Raw genomic sequence first — 18,725 nt, forward strand, 5'->3', positions numbered from 1 at the left:
GGAAGAGGATACTTTCTTGCATGGCAAGCGAAAAGTGCCTCACCTGCTCCAAGACTTCTTTCGCCTCTTCGAAGGCGACGTCCTGTTGTAAGGCGACAGGCATGTCGTGCATGAGACCCATGGACCCAGCTACCTCCTCGCCTCTGGAATGAAAAACGCCAAGCCGAATCAACCCACAAGAACGTGAGATGACGTCATGTAGCTACCATCTGCATATATTCCAACAACATAGAATAACAGTCCGTTGTAGGTAGCTTCGGAGTTCATGAAGCTTTAGTCGACAAACATATATCAAGTAAACCATAAACTTAAGGTACATACGCACGCTACCGCGCCACTCTCGCACCGACGTTTCGATAATAATAATAAGTTTATTGCAAATTCTTGCCCGAGGGCTAATTGCGAGTGACAGAATGACAGGCAAATGATGCTAAGCAGTATAGTAAGCGACTACTCAAGTCTACCTTAAACTAGTTAAAGATGTATTGGGTTTTACTTCTTTTTCTGAGACAGTGGAAGACGAAAGATCCCACTTTTTCTGTAACGTGTGGGTTTTGCGACGTTAAAAGTAGAGTAGTTTTCTTTTTGTCTGTAAACGTGGAGATATGACCGTCTGTCACCTTCTTCAAGGCAATTCTGACCGTTTCACATTGTACTGCAGCACTAGGTGTCGCTGCTTCCAGTTCCAATGCGGTGACAAACGCACGGACTGTTTTATGTGAATCTATTAACAATGCTGTCCCAAACGTAAAGAATCATGATATAAAACATTCCGTACCTGAGTTTTCCCCACATCAGGATCATGTAGTTGACCACGCGACGCCGTAAGTTTGGACATATCTCATGGTCTTTCATGAACTGTCTCACTACCGACAGCTTCGCTTGGAAGTCAACTCTGCAGCCGGAACAACGCACCATGTAGATATGTAAAATCACCATCTACATGCATCGTGACATGTGTTCTATTCCAGGCTTTGAGGGAGTTGGGAGTTTCCCACCACTAAAACACGCGTTTGTGCAGTCGTTTATCTTTTTAGCCCATTAGGAGTAATACATGAATATAGAAAATTGCAGAAAGCAACTGGTAAAAAAAAGTCAACTTTCTGAAGTAACTGGCACACAAACATACCCTTACCTGAAAGCTATCTCAGCTGTGAAAAAAAAACTGTCGCTAACAAGAGTTCGTAGACCTCAGGCCTGCATGAAATGTGTTGTGTGTCTGTAGACCTATTGTGTATTTTTTTTCCTTTTCGTCCCTGGTTGCGTGGTTGGAAAAGTGAGATTTTTACCGTGTTGGTTGTGCACCATGCAAAAATCTGAACTTCTATTTTCGGAATGTGTAAGTTTGGGCATGGATGAACATTACTTATTTTGGATTTCTTAAGCATGTAACCAACCACAGTACCTTAAAGTTATTGAGACGACTTTTCCTACCTTTCATGGTCTCAGATGGCCCATGTAGTTATTCTGTCACATATGATATATTCAGTACTGATATCTTCCTATTTCAATGTACTGGCCTATTGTACCAATGATATTCATTAAAGATTTATTTCTGGAGTGTTATATCACTTGACACTGGAAGGTTATTTGCATAATTTGACAAATGATATTTTTACAGTAGTTCCATAGACAATATGAATAGTGGTAGCCCCCATCCAGCAGCATTAGGGTGGCATGATATTTTAGGCCCCGTTCATACTAGGATTCGCGTATCCGGATATATCCGGGTACGGCGTGAATCCGGATATATCCATTTGCGTTCATACCAGGGTTAGACGAATCCGGATATGATTATTCGTGTCCAAAATCAGATCCGGATAGTTCCTAATTACATCATCTGATACTGTTTGGTGACGTCAAACGTAACTCTTAAGTATCGTTTGCATTGGTGTATGATGGTAAGGGTGAGGCAACGGGCTGCGTCGTGCACTTGGAAGAAGGGAATGCAACCAAAATGACGGAGTGTTTGCACGGCTACAAGTAACGTTACACGTCTTCACGACCTACTCGAAACTTTAAAATGATCTTTATTCTTCAACTGACCGTTCTAGAATGTTGTTTAGAACAGGTGTTCGTACCCTGCCACCTGCGACGCAGCCCGTTGCCTCATCCTTACCATGCTACACAAAAGCAAACGCTACTTAAGAGTTAAGTTTGACGTCAGATCCGACAGCGAATCCGGATACGTGAATCCTATTGCGTTCATACCAGGGTTCACCCCGCAGCGAATCCGGATAAATCCACCTCCAGATGTGGATTCGGCGTATCCGGATATATCCCATAAAGATCCGGATTCGGACCGTTCATACCAGGGTTCGCGAATCCGGATTCACCACGAATCAGGATATATCCGGATACGCGAATCCTAGTATGAACGGGGTGTTATTCAATCCGTCCAACTAAAACCTAAATCTCTTGAAATACCTAAGCCAAATTTTACAGCAGAATTTGATATTCAAAATGTCCTTGTCAATCCCATTCATAGATGGCAAGCTGCTGGCAACTTTAAAAAGTTCAGAAAGCTGTTGCAGTCAGCAGAGTGAACACCCAGCAAACATCCCCCAAAATCAATGAGCAGTTGCTTAGAGGGGGAAACAATTTCATCATATTTTTGCAGTGACAAAATGCAACAAACGATACCAAATTTAAAACATAACAAAGCCTCTACCACTTAACCCTGCCCGTACTATAGATTAAGTAGGCCCAAAAATCAAGCGAATATGACTAGCCCCAAACTACAAATTACCTGCATACAATACGGAAATGGCATCCCCAAAGAAACAACAAGAAACACAGGAAAAATCATACATATACCTTTGTCTTACACTCAAGCTCTATACATTTCTCCTCCACTTTAGAAAGTTGTATCTTCTGCTGATTGCCAAACAGGGTAAAGGAACTTGTACCAGAACTTTAATCTCAGTACTACACAGCTCTCAAAACACCACAAACTTGGACTAAGAAGCAAACTCAAACTGTACCTAAGAAATACAGCAGCAGATACTAGACTAAGTATGTCACCTGGCAGGTCAGACACTGTTGATACAAAGTAACCTGATACATTGAAGGTGACACACTGGCCACTGCAGCACAACAGATGATGTTTCTACCCAACCGTCACCTGTTTTCACAACCAAGCAGATATTGGGGGGGGGGGTGCCCCAACCACACGAAAACAGGGTCAACCTACAGTATCAAGTTCAAGCACTAGGAGGCCAAAAATCAAACCTGACCACGAGGACACCAGCAACAATCCACGTACCAAATAGCAACACAATGGCACCTTGCGTTCCGGAAATAAAGCGCACACGCCGTGCCCGCACAAAAGGTAACCTGGAATGTCAAGTTCAAGTACCAAGGGCGCCAAAATCAAAATTGAGAATTATTCAGCCACCGCCAACACATGTGCCAAATATCATCGCGCCCGCGCCATCCGTTCAGAAGATATAACTCCGGAAATACCCCTCCCGGACACAAAATTCAACCTGCCGCCTCAAGTTCAAACGCGACAAGGCCCAAAGTCAATCCTAGGCAACAGGCAACAACCCCCCACCCATGCACCAAAAATCATTGCAATGGCGCGTATTGTTCCGGATACACAGCGCCAAAAGTGCACAAAAATGCCACCTTTAATGTCAAGTTCAAGCACCAGGAGGCCCAAAATCAAACCTGAGTGTCAGGCCACCACCCCCAACCCACATACCAAAAATCGTTGTGGTCGCACCATCCGTTCTTGAGATACAGCGCCGTAAAGCCCCAGCTTCCAAAAATTCCCACGCCCCTGAAAACCATACCTGCATACATGCAGGTAATAATCTAACGGTGGAACATCTGGGAATGGCTAAAACAACCTTTGACCTCCCGACCGCACCACTACCCAGTGGAGAAGACCCCTGTGCTAGGACAAAAAAGTCCCGTCTTCAAATTCCCTGATAACCACGAAAACTCAGCTTTTTGACCCTATTAATCAAGTAAAAACACTCTCCTGTCACATCTGCCTTGAAACTGCGAGGATTTCTACCCATTTGACCAGGAAAAAAATATTGAAGTTTTAGACCCGGCACTACCACCAATTTGCATAGCGGGTCCCCTGCGGATCATTTCTACTATGCGTTACCTGGCAGCATCCATGTTGGATAGTGTGGCCGCGATGTCACTGACGCAGTAGCCACACAGCAGCAGCCCGACAATCATCACCGCCATGGCCAGGACCCGGCCGGTGGTGGTGGACGGCACGATGTCGCCGTAACCCGTGCTGGTCATCGTCGCTGCGGTGAAGTAGAGGCTGACGAAGTAATGGTGCATCGATATCTCCTTGCCTGCGAGGCCCAAATGGTCCACCCAACCTCCCTCCACACACCTACAGGGACACACAAACTGGCTAACCCAAATAGCAACTAGAAAGGCAACATGTACATTTTTGCAAAAAAATCCAGAATGTTTTCCATCTAGCCTTGTATCAAGCTACTTGCATACAATACTATACCATTAGGCTTGCCCCAACGTAGTGTGTGCAAGGGAAAAAAGGGACTATCTTAGTAGCCTGACGTTATAGCCAGCCCATGCAGGTAGCCAGGTCTGGTGCACAACCCAACCTTTTCCGTAAACCCCTTCTGCTAGAGAGAAGAAAGAAAAAGAACACACCAGGAAAACATTTAACGTTATGTTTTGATTACACAATTATACAAGGATATGGTTTTGGAAATGATCAGATGTTTCAAATAACATCCGTGATCTTTCGTCAGTGACACTGAAGAGATCTTGTTGGAGTAATGCTTGGGTCCAAACCAGAGCTCGTTTTTGGAAGCGAAAAATAAAAATGAAATGTTACACCTAAAAATAAACACAACTTTCATTCAAAATTACGTTTTTGTGCATTTTGGTATCTTTTGAACCGATCGGACCCCAGTTTAGAGATGTGACCGAGGCATAACATACAGGTTGGGAGTTATGTATAGATAGAGGTATACCTCTAACAACAGGTATAGATAGAGGTATCAGATCCGATCCAGTTATCAGGACAACGCGGCACCTGGGACAACGTTAACTCGTCCCCACTTAATCAGGATGACTCGGTACCGTGCCCAGGACAACTCGTCCCCTAGCTTAGGACATGTCGGCACCACATTTACTCAGTACATTATTTGTGGTACACATGTACTCAGTACAATATTTGTGGTACACATGTACTCAGTACATTATTTGTCACGTTGTGTGACTAGAGCGAGTCGATTCGGATGGACTCGGCGGGCCGCCATGGCGACTGGCCCCGCTAGCGCTCTCCACGTGTATCGGCGCTATAATACGAAAAGAAAAAAAATAAAGAAAAAAAATGAAGTTTGAATCATGACATCCATAACACTACCATTCATCTTCTAAAATAAACATATTGAGTGCGGGGCAAGTTTCTTGTCGACATTCCAAAACTAGGTGCCGAGTTGTCCTGATTGGTTAGGGGCCGAGTGGTCCCGCCCCTAGTACTGACCATTCCTGTGGGTCTGTGCCGAAGCCCGGGCAGGATTGAGCGTACAGCAGACAGGAGCACCAGTGGATGATCAGGATAATGTACGTGAACAGCTTCAGGGACCGCGTCACAAAGATGTCCTTGGTCAGCGACTCTTCCATCTTGCTGAAGAACGTCGTGAGCTGAAGATTTGGCATTGAATGTTTGGCGTGAAAGTTTGCGATGAAACTATTAACCAATCGTCGATGTAGGTTAGAAATCCAGGTAGTGAGATACGCCAAAACAGCAATTGCTCAAGCAACGTGGATATGATTTTGGAAACCTTCAGACGTTTCAGATGACACCCGCTATCTTTTGTTGGTGACGCAGTGTCACCGTGTCAGGGTCACTGACGAAAGATAACGAATGGTTGCCTGAAACGTTATGATAGTCAACCAACGTCTATGAATCCAATTATGATATGAGACGTTTAAGTGAGCAAGTAAGTCAGAAGATAATCATAAATATCGGGTATTTGTTTGAGTCAGGCAGTTCGATCATAGCTAAGGCATAGTAGTCCATGGGCCAGGACCCGAAATTGACGATATTTGTACCACTGAGAGGGACCAGAGCTACCATGCATTTTTTTAATCTGAAATAACCAAAGTTTATTTTAATCCATGATAACAAGCTTTTATGTACAGCTTTCTTGTTGTAATCACGTGACCAAGTGACGTCATCCAAACGGATCTCTAAGATTGACACTATGCTGAAAGGAACGCGTAGAAATATCAAACATCAATATTTTTAAATAAAAATTCATAGGTTGGTAGAACCAGTCACTACAACCACCGAAATATTCTTCCCTTTTTAATATTTAGCTTTGATAGAAAATTATGAGTCCTAAAATCAGATTTTTTTGCAGATTTTCTCATAAAAAATATATAGTCTACTTTCCAAAATCGTGCATTTCTTCACATTACCTATGGGGCCTTGCCTGATGATTTAGACTTACTGTGCATACCATTCGCTGCATATCAAACTTTGAATGGTATAAATCCGTCCATGCATTCCGGAGATATAAATGTGTGAAGGATGACACATCTGCCAGCTTGTAAGTGACAATATCGTTGCTAAGGCCGTTGCTAAGGCCGTTGCTATGGAGGTTTCAGATCGTACTCCACAACAAAACTGATACACAGAACTAATTTTTCTGTAGTATTTTGCTCTGATTACCTCTGAGTAGAAGTGTACAGAATAGTGTTGACATGTTTAACATTTAACAGATGCAGAAATATGTTTTTATACGTTGTTTCCTTCAGAATCATTAGCAAAACTGTTGCTAAGGCTGTTGCTATGGGGATACTCGGTCATGTTTCAAGCAAAGAACAGCACAGAATCAAATTCTCTGACAAGTAATTTTGCTCCTGTCATCTTGTAAATCACGCATAACTGTGAAAAATGTTATAATTGATTGGAAGTGTTCATTGGGGCTCTACATGGGGGATATGAGGATACCTGAAAAGGAATTACCTTGATTTTGTACATTTTTATTTTTACTTTTCCTCAAATTTAGTAGATACCTTACTAAATCACAGTGAATATCTATAGCTAGTATGCCGTACATAATGAAAAGGCTCTGCATGGGGGTTACCAGAACTCCACAAATGTGGCACCGTTTAATACCGGCACACTGCACACGTGGATGCAGGATGCATATTGAAAATTTACAAGACCATAACAAAGTTCAAGAAAAAGGCTATTCTAGGATGAATACAAGTTTTTGTACTTTTCTTTTCTGGCACATAAAATTTGCTCATGTCATCCTGATAGAAACGTGAGTCTTGTTGACTTTTGGCACCTTCAAAAATGTAATTGCACGAGAAAACCAGGCAAAACTATGCTAAGATCGGAAGGTTGGGGTCGGTCAAATTGAGTAAATCTGATGGAAATATGAACATGTTTTGTATTTTCCCTACCTGTGCAGACCAAAAGGTGAGGATAAAACATTGCATTTAAGATGATGTACTAGGGGGGGTACTTGAACCAATAAAAGCAGACTTTTAATCTCTTGAAATTTTGAACATGTCTAAGGCGCATTACCTCCCAAGCTCCCTCTGCACATTGGAGGTAATGCACCTGGTGGATGGTGTAATGTTGCTGGAGAGAGCAATATGAATCGTTGTCTAATTGGGGTGCATAATAAATCAGTTTAAAAGTGATGTTTTACTATGGAGGTTACTTTTTGTGTAGCTGTGTGAAAACCACACATAACTGTCATAAAACTAAAGTAAAGTTGATACATTGATTTGGTTGACCGTGTCTGACCTTTTAAAAATGGGACAAACCTTCTCTGCTTAGCTATAGAGATTAGCATTCAGAAGCCTCTCTAGTATGTCAGTTTTAACACACACAAACAACCACTACTAATAGCAGATGTGCCCCCACTGTAGCAATTTGCACTGTTGTGTGGCCTAAGTGATTGGGAATGGAGATGGGCGCCAACGATGTGTGATTCGTGGAGGACGTAAACTTACTGCTGCTAATAACAATACTCATAGTCTGTGAACGATATGCTGAGATAGACAATAGTCTTTCTGAAGTACAGAAGATCCGTGAATAGTTCCATTTTGTTGGTTCGCGTACGTCACTGGATGAAGACTTTTTTCAGATTGATCGACGCTTTCGAGCTGACACGTGCAGTAATCACACACAATGGCAAGTATGATGTGGAGTGTTTTAATTTTATGAATTAGGAGTACACTTTCACCTACGCGTCTTTGCTAATGTTACAAAATATCGTCATCACTAAAGTTGTGCAAAATTTATAACATGCGGCTATGCGGCTAGCATTTAACTAATGCGAGAGACACAGACGAACTACCGAGCCCTGTTGGTCATCACAGACAACACACAGCCAAGCAAACATGACCCTATAGTGCTGAACACCATAGCGTATACACAAAAACAGGCCAGGTTTGGTAACAAGCTCAATTTGGTATAAGGAATAACTGGTCAAACCATAATCAACCATATCACACACCACAGAAAACAACAAAACCGACATAACAAAACCATAACAAGTGACCATAGGTAATTTACTCTGTGACGTATTTATGGTTCCTGTTGCATCAGAAAGAAAACGAGACCCTAAAATTGCTGATAGCTTGCCAGGACAAAGTACGTACCTGTGTCACTTACCAATGCAATGTGCTAGGAAGCCATAACATACTTAACAAATTTCAGTCAGGTTTCAGACCAGCTCATTCTACTACAACAACATTGATACATGTCACTGACACTATTCTCGACAACATGGAGAAGGGACTTTTTACTGGTGCCGTCTTTCTTGATTTAAAGAAAGCCTTCGACACCGTATGTCACACTATTCTTCTTGACAAGTTAAGACTGAATGGTTTCCAAGATACTGAACTGGTCATATCTAGATGACAGAAAGCAAACCACTGTTGTAAATGGGGTGGCAAGTGATTTCATGGGAATTCTGTTGGGGTTCCCCAAGGTTCCGTACTAGGGCCTTTGTTGTTCATCCTATACATTAATGACATGCCCGACATATTGCAACATGCAATCAGTACAGCTGCCTCAAGTTCACTTGGAATGTGGAAGACGTAAGTTTAGATACAGGGGCGTTTGTCAGTGGAATCACCTTCCAATGACTTTAAAAACGGCTCCCAACATTGCAACATTCAAGCATATGATGAAACTCAGAGCTGACCTCTGACCTCATGACCGGGCTGAAGTATGATTCTGGAAAACGGTCTTTGTATACAGTCAAACCTGCCCGAGCGACCACCTCTTCTCAGCGACCACCTGGCCATTTCGACCGCTTTTTCTCGGTCCCGATTTTTTCCCCATTGACGTAATCATTAAGCGACCTTTTGTCAACGACCACCTGGCCAACGCGACCGCGACCGGCCAAAATTGGGACCCATAACGACCGCGTCAATTTCAACCTTGAAGTTTTCATCGATTTTTGATGATAACTATCACGATTTTGTGCCGAAATCGGCCAGTTTGCGTCGGATTTTGACTACCATTACGATGCTATCTTTAGAATAGAGATGGAGGCAATCAATGGGTGGGTCAATGGGGCAGTCTACTGTAATATGGGAGGAAATTTCGTTGTAAGAAAATCCGAATTTAGTTGTTACAGAATTTTCTTTAAATCTTTATCATTATAAAGTGAACGAATGCTGAAACGTATATAGCCTAGGCCTCATTCCTTTTTAAGAAAGATCTGTGTAGCTCAATCCTTTTTAAGAAAGATCTGTGTGAGTGCTTTTGTCCAACCAATGGTCCAACTGTACTGTACATTCACCCGTGGGTAAGTACACTATCGGGACGTACCGGGCATCTCCGCAGGCATCGAATTCGAAAGGTACACCGTAGTTATTTCAGATACGGCGATCAAGAACACAGCGACGCATAAAGGCTTATATGGTAACTGACAACATCAAAGGTCCGTTACGTTAGTATACAAATATTAAGCAGTTCTCTTCTTGTTATGAATAACGTTGCCGACTTGCTGTCCTCCAGAAAGAAATTGTATAGCCAACTAAATACGTATAACACTGGTCCATCTAACGATCGTAGACGCAGAAATGTAACATGTATAGCACGTACTTTATTGTATGGTAGAAATCCAATTTATAGAAAGTAACGTTATATATTTTTTTTAGACTAGAGTAGATCGAGTAGACTGTCTTTTTAACCTCCTTGACTTGAGTAGAGTTTCTCTGGCGCAGGTAGGAACGTCCTGATCCAATTTGTCCAATTTCTGTTCATTTACTGTATTAAAATTCACCAGGCTCACTGATGATTATTACTTACGTTTTTGCGTGCGTGTTGTTCTTTGCGTGCGTTTGCTTGCTATTTTCCATTAAACACAACGGAAACCATTTATACTATGCATCGGGCATGTATTGAGTCGATACTCTTCTCAGCGACCACCTGTCCAAATCGACCGCTTTGTTCCGGTCCCCCGGGTGGTCGTCTTGGGCAGGTTTGACTGTATATTGTTTGTATGTTATGTATTGTTGATATGTCATGTACTATGTGTAATACAGGGCCTCACTGTAAAGCAGTGTGTAAAGCACTGAGTTGAGCCACCCTGGTTAAAGAAAACAGAATAAAAAAAGCCAGAATCTAACGTCTGTTGAATAGGGATTCCTCTTCCGCGACAGCTATTCTCTACATTAGAGAACACATAACCCCATATCTGCATTACGCAACATCTGCTTTGCAATATCCAATTACGGCAAGGCCTAACGCGCAGAGATAACTTAGAGCTGAACCAATATAAGGAAGGGCGTGGGGGTGATTTCTGAAATTATTACATTGATTACAACAACAGCTACCGCGAAAAAAACAACGTGCATCATCGCGCAACTAATTGAAGACGACATGCCAAACTACATACGAATACGAATACAGACACGAACACTCATCACGGCCACCAACAACAATACCCTGTCGTCGGAGGTTACCTTCCCAGAGTAATTGCATCACAGAGTATGTTACCCGCGGTTGCCGAATTTCAGGTCATTTGGTTTAAATACCAAGGTACAGGAGCAAAAAATATTCATTTTTGGTCTAAAAATGGCCAAAAATCGCAAAAAATGTAACCATAAGAACGTAGTGTCTGCAAATGGCATTAATAAAGTCCTGTTTGTATATGTAAAAGGCATCCCGACACCAAATTTCAGGTCATTTGGTTTAATTACCAGGGCACAGGAGCCAAAAAATGTACATTTTTTTCTAAAAATTACCATAAAATCCCCAAATTAACCATTTTGAAGTGATGTATGCAAAAAGCACGAATGAATTCCTGTGACCATATGTCATAACTTTGTCCAGTTATGAAAATGATGAAATTACATAATTACCTATCAGATATCTGTTAGTTTCTGACTGTTTCTGTAGGCCACAGATAGTGTATGATGGGCGAGATTACATGTAAGCCTTGTTCATAGGTCAAAACGGCCGTTGTCATGGCAACCAGTGGCCACCACTTGACCCCAAACTTACCTTTTTTTGTATGATTAGATAAAGGCATCACAATCTTGAAAAAGATCGATATTTTGACTTTGATCACTTGTTTTTCCTACAGACAGAGCTTCTAAGATTACCCATGATGCATTGCGATATCAGAGTGAATTGGTAAAATGCCTGCAGGGGTATAATTCTTAAAACACTTAACATGCATTGGCATAATACCGGTAGTAAGACTTATACCGGTAGATTAAAAATACCGAAACTTAAAGAGATCTACACATGCAACAATAGTTATTTCTGAGCTGTGCACACTTCAGACATCTAGGTGTCCAATACATCATTTACAAAGCATCGATAACAATGCATTCGAAGACAACAAGGCCAAAAGTTTTCAGTATACTTTTTTTTAAATTTCGGGGTAGGCAGCTCGTCGTGGGACGAACACACTGTCACATTCATTGCCAAATTTATATAGATCATAATTACACATGCTCACGGCACAAGACGAACATGATTCAACAACAATCTTGAATTTCTGTTGGTGACCTACAACTCATGTAAAAGTGTGAAGAACCGTTGCATAATAGCCCGGATCTACGACTGAATGGGCAAAATTGAACGTACGCAGCCATTTTCCCGCCATTTTTATATCTACGCTAGCAGTGAAGTGTTACGTCATAGCGGTTGTGACGGACAGAAGTTAAATGAAAATTCTTGACAGTATACGTCCGTTTTCTCATGACATTTTGTATGCTCATGCAGGTTTATGTTTTATGCATTTACTGACAGAAAAGGAAGGAACATCAGGATGTATAAATGTACATAGCGGCAGTTAATTGTGCCGTGTTTCTTCCTACCGGTATTTTGTACCCCCTCCCAACCACGCGCCCGTTCGCCGTGTAATTCCGCGGCGTGTTACAATTACAATATTACGCTTTTAGCAGGACAAGAGTGGCAGAAAAGTTACACAGAAGAAGTGGCAAGGGTAACCTATAACAGCAACATGTAACTGGAGAAAATGATGCGTTGACAATTTGTCAAATCAGTATGGCTAGAGAAATCGTCGTAAACGTACCGGTATTATGATAATAGATGTTATAACTCCTGATAGAATTGAAGGATTTTCTTGATTTAAAGCCCAAAATGTAGGGAATGATGTGATCAATTAACAAAACTAATTATAAGAGACCCCATAGGTAGCCCGGATAAATGCCTGATGTTGGAAAGTAAACAATGCATTTTCTACACAGAAATTACCCCAAAAATCGGGATAGATTGAGCACGGCCGGGCCCCGGATTCATTTTAAGTCGGGATCAAAATTGGCCCGGTAACCGTGACCTGCACCCAGGTACACCGAGGGGTGTCCCATGGTATCCGGCAGTCCAATCCGGAAAATTTCTGGCTTCGAAGCCCCGGCCGGGACTACGTATACATCCCCAGTGGGATCCGTGCAATTGGAACCAAAGCCTAAATTGTCAAGCAAAAGATGCTACAGCATTTGCACAGTACATATATATGGTATTCCTTCTGACCTTGTGAAATTTGATCAGCCTGTTCAGTTTGAGACAGGCGACAAGTCCGAGGCGGACGGTGCCAAGATGTGGCGATGCCAGGGCGAAGAGCTCGATCGGCAGGATGCTGCACAAGTCCAGTACAAAACTCCAGCTCCGGACGTAGTGCGTCCTGATGGAGTCCCAGTCTGTCAGGATTCCTGTGGTCCAAGATATCAGATACATGATCACTGCACCCAAATATCCGGGAATGTTTGGACCCTGGAACTGCATTCAAATTTTCGGGAATTTCAGGACCCTGGAACACCCGTGAAACTAGACATGTACGGGTCTTGTCCAGGTACATACGGAAATTTCAATGATCGGACACACAGGCCGGGGAACTTTCTATACACAGCCCGGAAATGTCAAGTATCACGGGGTCGTCAGGGTTCCCCAGACATTCCCGGAAACTTGCGTTTTCGTGCAGTGGATGGTATGTAAACTTCGCACTCTATTATAATTACAGTGCCCACTGATGATATTGTTTGATAACGAATGAAGAATTAAACATAGTACATAGTATTCCGTATTTCCGGAGAGGTACCAGCCCGGACGCGGGTCGGATCGCCCGACAGCCGAAGGTCGGGACGTGATCCGGCCAGCCTAAGGGCTGAGACCGAGAATGTCGAAAATAAAAAAAAAATGATGAGCTTCCATTATATAGTAATGTTTAGTGATCTCACCATTCGGTGTGAAGATCCCAGTCCTGAGCCTGATGACCACATCCAGCAGCAAAGGGACGTCCAGCAAGTACGAGACGATGAACCCCGAACTGCCTAAGGCCCAGACGGGATTGGCGCCCGCCCTGCGAACAATTTACAGAAACACATACAAAGCTAGTTCAGCGGGAACGTCAGTGCAATGATTCAGATATCTGACAAAGGTCGGCGAGATAAACTGAAAATTCATGATGTGTGTTTTCTTTGTGTTGGGACAAAGTGTTTGTGTTGATCCCATGCGGCTCCCGGGATATATTTACGGCCGGGACCCGGGTTCATTTTAAGTCGGAATCCGGGACGCGGTAATAAATAGCCACCGTGACCTACCCGTGTGGAACACCGAGGGGTACCTCCCGGTATCCTTCAGTCCACCGGGACGAACTTGTGGCTTCGGAGCTCGGTCGGGATACATCCCTGACGGGCACCGGTACAATTGTGACCTAAGCCTTACCTAGTGACATAGAAGGCGGCGAGGTAGCTGTGGCTCATGCAGACGGCAAAGGTCGTGATGATGATGAAGATTTCCCAGCCGCGACAGAAGATGGAGGTTGGGTCCAGCACGTGGGATGCTAACCACTCAACCACGACAAGGCACTTCAGTCTGAACCACTGTGGCGACAGAAAAAGGACACATCAAACTTTCCTAATATCTTGATAGTCAACAGATATTTACTCCCGGAAAAAAAACTAACGTCTCTAAGTCTCTACCAGGCTCCCACCTGGCTGAATAGTAATAGGGGACTTTGGTCAAGTTTGGAATTAAAAGCTAAAAGTAGGAGTTAATCGGCCAAGGAGTGAACTGACTGGCCGGCGGATAGCTGGATAGACTGCAAAAGACTGGCAACTTATTCTTCGTCTTTTTTTAAAATCCAACTGACACGTCTGCTTGGAGAGTAGCGCGGGCTGGCGTATTCATCTATTTGTTGAATAATAGGTGGCAATTCGAATTCGTTTCAACAAGTTTACTTTCTGCATTTACAGAAGCAAAGTGAGAACAGATTTCAATAGCATCCATAAATCCCAAACCTCAGCGTCATGCCTAGTGTTGAGTTAAAATACGTCGACGTCACATTTCCAAACCGGGGCCCGGCCGGGCAGCGTTCGGGCACGAAAAGTATAATATAAAAGACACCAGGATACCCAAGGCGTAAAGAAGAAAGTCGTGGCATTATTTGTGTATATCTTTACGCCTTCATGTCTATTTTTCGTTTCGACAAGCAGCCCGGCCGGGCCACAGTTTGGAAATGTGACGTTAGCCATGTTATGGGTGGCCATTCAATTCAACAATTTTACTTCCTGCAATTGCAGTACAAAAACAAAGTGATTAGGACATATTTCAGTGGCATCTAAAAATCCCAAACCTCAATGCTAAGTTAAATTGTGTTACATTTAACTTACGGCGCAAATGGCTCCCTCCTCTACGGACGGCGCGAGCTGTGCGTTGAGAATCTCCACTGATTCACTGAGCTTGATGGACTTCCTGGACGCACCACGAGAGGCGCGGCGCGCTTCCGCGAGAGGACGGCTCCCGGCGCGCGCACCTTCCCCTGTGCTGTCCTCCTTTTCCTTCACAGCAGCGAAAAAGGAGCCTCTTGTTGCCGGGTCCTCGTCGATAGAGTCTCTGTGACCGGTCATTGGGTCCGTGGATGGCTTCCGGAGGGACAACCGTCTGAGGGCAGAGGCGCGGCGAGTTGACACTGCAGAACTCACAGCTTCCGCTAGAAGAAGAATGAATGAACTTTATTCTAAGACAATTGTACACTGTAGGACGACAACTTTTACAGCAACTTCCCGCAGCGATGGACGACAAAGAGGGGTGGAGGATACTAGTTATGCGGAGATTCCGAGCTCGCTCGCCGGGTGCGCAAAGTGCAATATGAAGGTAAAACTTAACACCCTAATTACTATAGCAATAAGGGGTAGTTTTGAAATTATGTTTCAATCGAGTGGGGCTAATCATGAGTGTCGGATTTTTTCTTATAAAAAATTGAAAACTGCCTGTATAATTTTGCCTATGTCTGCGTTGAATAAGTTGTTGCAATGGGAGATATATTCAAATCTGTCTGTAGCATTTAGTCTCTTGAAATTTGTTGCACTTTATTCGAGAAATGTGAATAACCTATGACGTAAAACATTATATCTGGAACATCCCGCGACAAAGAAGAATTTAGGTCACAGCTAGTAAATTCTATGGATGACACGACGCCAAGATGAACGAGAGAGGGCGAAATATAACAAGATAGGTAAGAAAAAACAATCTAGATTTTCAAAATAGACACCTTAAAATTTGTAACAAGAATCGAAGCGACAAAACATGTATCACAGTTAACAAGTCTTTTATTTCTGCATTCAAGAGGCTCACAAATACAACTCCGCCCGGCAACAAACTTGGACCCGGGCCAGTAGAACAAGCTTGAAGACATACCAAGGCAAACAAACAAATAAACAAACAAAGGAACAAACAAACTGAAAACAAATAAATACTCCTGATGAGATACAATGGATTTTTTGCTTTCTTTTGGTCAAGTTGATTTGGGTTCCCTTTGTTGTGCTTCTCTCGTTATAAATAGCTTCGAATTCTATCTGACATTGAGGGTACTGCATAGAAAACCTAACAAAGCCCATGGGCACGTATACTAAGAGTTCGCGGTAACTTACGGACAACATAGTACGGATTTTGCCCCGACATCGCTATCACGGCAAATTCCATTTCACAGCATACTCCCTTCTTTGGCAAACTCCCTTTCCCGGCACAAGTGAACCCAGCCAACGTTGAAAATCGCGGACCCCCCCCCCCCATAAAACCAGCCCCGTTCAAAGACTGCAACGGAGTCTACGGAATGTATCAATCCATACCTCCCTGTGCGTCCTCGCTAGTTCCTGAGGCCAGATGTCCAAACATACCCTCTGTGCCCACATCAGTGAGCCCATACAGCGGCGAGTCGGGAGAGCCGAAGCGCTGGACAGCCATCTCGTGTAGTCGCTTCATGACTGAAACATGTGCACAGAAAACCGTGACGTAATCAACCTGTGTACCATCTTGGGTGAGAATTTCGCGCCCTTTCCTAGAGACATTTTTCATATCAACATAATATACAAAATTGTTATTACAAAGAACTTTATTTTCTGGAGTGACCTTTTATTTTGAGAAGGCTCAAAATATCAACAAATGAAAAATTTATATTGCACGAAAAATCAGATTTCCAGGAATTTCTGGGCCCCCAACACACCCGTGATATTGACATGTCCGAGATGTATGCATGCATTTACTCTTTCTTGATATTTCTGTATATTCCAGGAAATTTGAGTTTTCCTACAAAGTTATGCTTTAGACTGCCAGATTCCGGCGTCTTTGCCTGACATACGATGAATTAAGATACGATTGTATGATTGATTTCTTTCCTAAAACAGGGCGATGTGAAACAAATTTTACACATCTAACGCGGAAAGTAGAAAACGTTGTTCGTACCGTCAGGATAGTGGTTGAGAATGATGTGCAGGTCTTTTTTCTCCAGGACGATCAGGTCACAGTTCGTGGCGGCGCGAATGGAGGCCGTACGCGGGACGTTGAATATCAAACTAAGCTGTGGAAGAGGGGATGGCACACGATCAAATGTTACCCCGATAAAACGCCATTTCTATCGTATCCGGAAATTTCCGCTGTAGCCGTTAGAATATCTTGCCGTACCCGATAATTTCCGCTGTGCCCGTCAAAAAAATAAAAAATAAAAAACTCGCAGTACCTGGTGCACTTCTGCAAACAGTGGCGAGCTCTGCGCAGACTGCTTGTTACCAAACTTTGCGGAGGTTTTCTCAACATTGGGCGTGACTTGTATAACGCAACTCAGTAGAGAGTTGGTCAGAGGTGCATGTATATAGGCTGTATGAGACTGTGTATCATTGCCTTACATGGTATTTATATAAGACATTCGTGTGAGTACGCCCTGTGGCCGAGCGATGACGGCAGAGAAGGACAGGGTACGGCGAAAATTACCGGGCACGAGGAGATTTTAAAACGGGTACGACGAGATTTTTAGGGGTACGGCGGAAATTACACAGAACGTTACGGTAGAAAAGTAGTTTAATGTGGCTTTCCGGTTCTTCGCTCTCTGAAAACAAACAAATGAATCTACAGCACATGAGTCGCGTGGTTTGCTTGCATCAGCTCAACGCAGCTCATCCAAACTTAGCGTTTCATACCAACGTGCATACTGAACATGTACGTGCATACATTCCAACAGAATGGCTAGATGTCCATATACGTACCTCTCCGAAAACCTTTCCATGTTTAAAGGTAGCCAAGGGCGTACCGTCCTTAGAAACCACCTGGAACAAAGACAAGCACGAGAGATACAGTTAATTTAACGGTGGTGCACTTTCAACAAACGTGTAGCAATCTTACATTAAACAATGTTGTGGTACAAGCGGTAAGGTGTTTGGCCCAACCCCAGTGGTCCCGGGTTCAAAACACTGATGTGCCCCGATGTCGTGCCCTTAGGACTCACACCAAGAGTGGAGTAAAGAAAAAAAAATGAATGAATGAATGAAGACCTTTATTGCACGTTTTGCCCTTCTGGGCTAAGTACAGGTCACATGGAAACAATCATAAACATGTAAACAATGGGGAATAACCATACACATCTGTATATGCATATATACGTCTAATCTTTTCTAGGACATTCGACTTCCTCTCGCTTCTTGGTTATAAAAGTAAAGAAAAAATAAAGTCGTGAGTCGTGTAAAGTACATTTCTAGAGCTCGACATCGTTGCATGTCAGTGATTTAGAACCCTGGATCTATGGGTTCTGAATCAAATTATCACGCCATCCGGAGCCAAACGCAAATCAATTGTATTGATTTCAGCTGTATGATAAGGCCACGGGAACTAAATTTCACGGATAAGACATCGCTCGCTCGAATTTTCGCCTGATTTGAAAATAGTAAATAAAAGGGAAAATATATCATGTAGTTGCATTGATTGTGCTGTACAA

At 43.1% G+C, this 18,725-nt stretch overlaps 1 protein-coding gene across 1 annotated transcript in view; it reads right to left on the minus strand.

Annotated features, from left to right (window-relative positions):
• LOC118411052 overlaps nt 1-18,725 on the minus strand; it is a 52,647-nt gene that overhangs the window by 30,697 nt on the left and 3,225 nt on the right. The window contains exons 6-16 of the mRNA XM_035813056.1: nt 18,001-18,060; nt 17,204-17,318; nt 16,591-16,725; nt 15,133-15,452; nt 14,186-14,343; nt 13,699-13,820; nt 12,995-13,173; nt 5,489-5,649; nt 4,121-4,363; nt 779-895; nt 44-143 (exon numbers count right to left, since the gene is read on the minus strand). Coding sequence (XP_035668949.1) covers nt 44-143; nt 779-895; nt 4,121-4,363; nt 5,489-5,649; nt 12,995-13,173; nt 13,699-13,820; nt 14,186-14,343; nt 15,133-15,452; nt 16,591-16,725; nt 17,204-17,318; nt 18,001-18,060 — 1,710 coding nt within the window. The remainder of the gene's footprint in view (nt 1-43; nt 144-778; nt 896-4,120; nt 4,364-5,488; nt 5,650-12,994; nt 13,174-13,698; nt 13,821-14,185; nt 14,344-15,132; nt 15,453-16,590; nt 16,726-17,203; nt 17,319-18,000; nt 18,061-18,725) is intronic.

The sequence above is a fragment of the Branchiostoma floridae genome, chromosome 3 (genome assembly GCF_000003815.2).
Source record: "Branchiostoma floridae strain S238N-H82 chromosome 3, Bfl_VNyyK, whole genome shotgun sequence".
In the NCBI taxonomy this organism is placed as follows: domain Eukaryota; kingdom Metazoa; phylum Chordata; class Leptocardii; order Amphioxiformes; family Branchiostomatidae; genus Branchiostoma; species Branchiostoma floridae.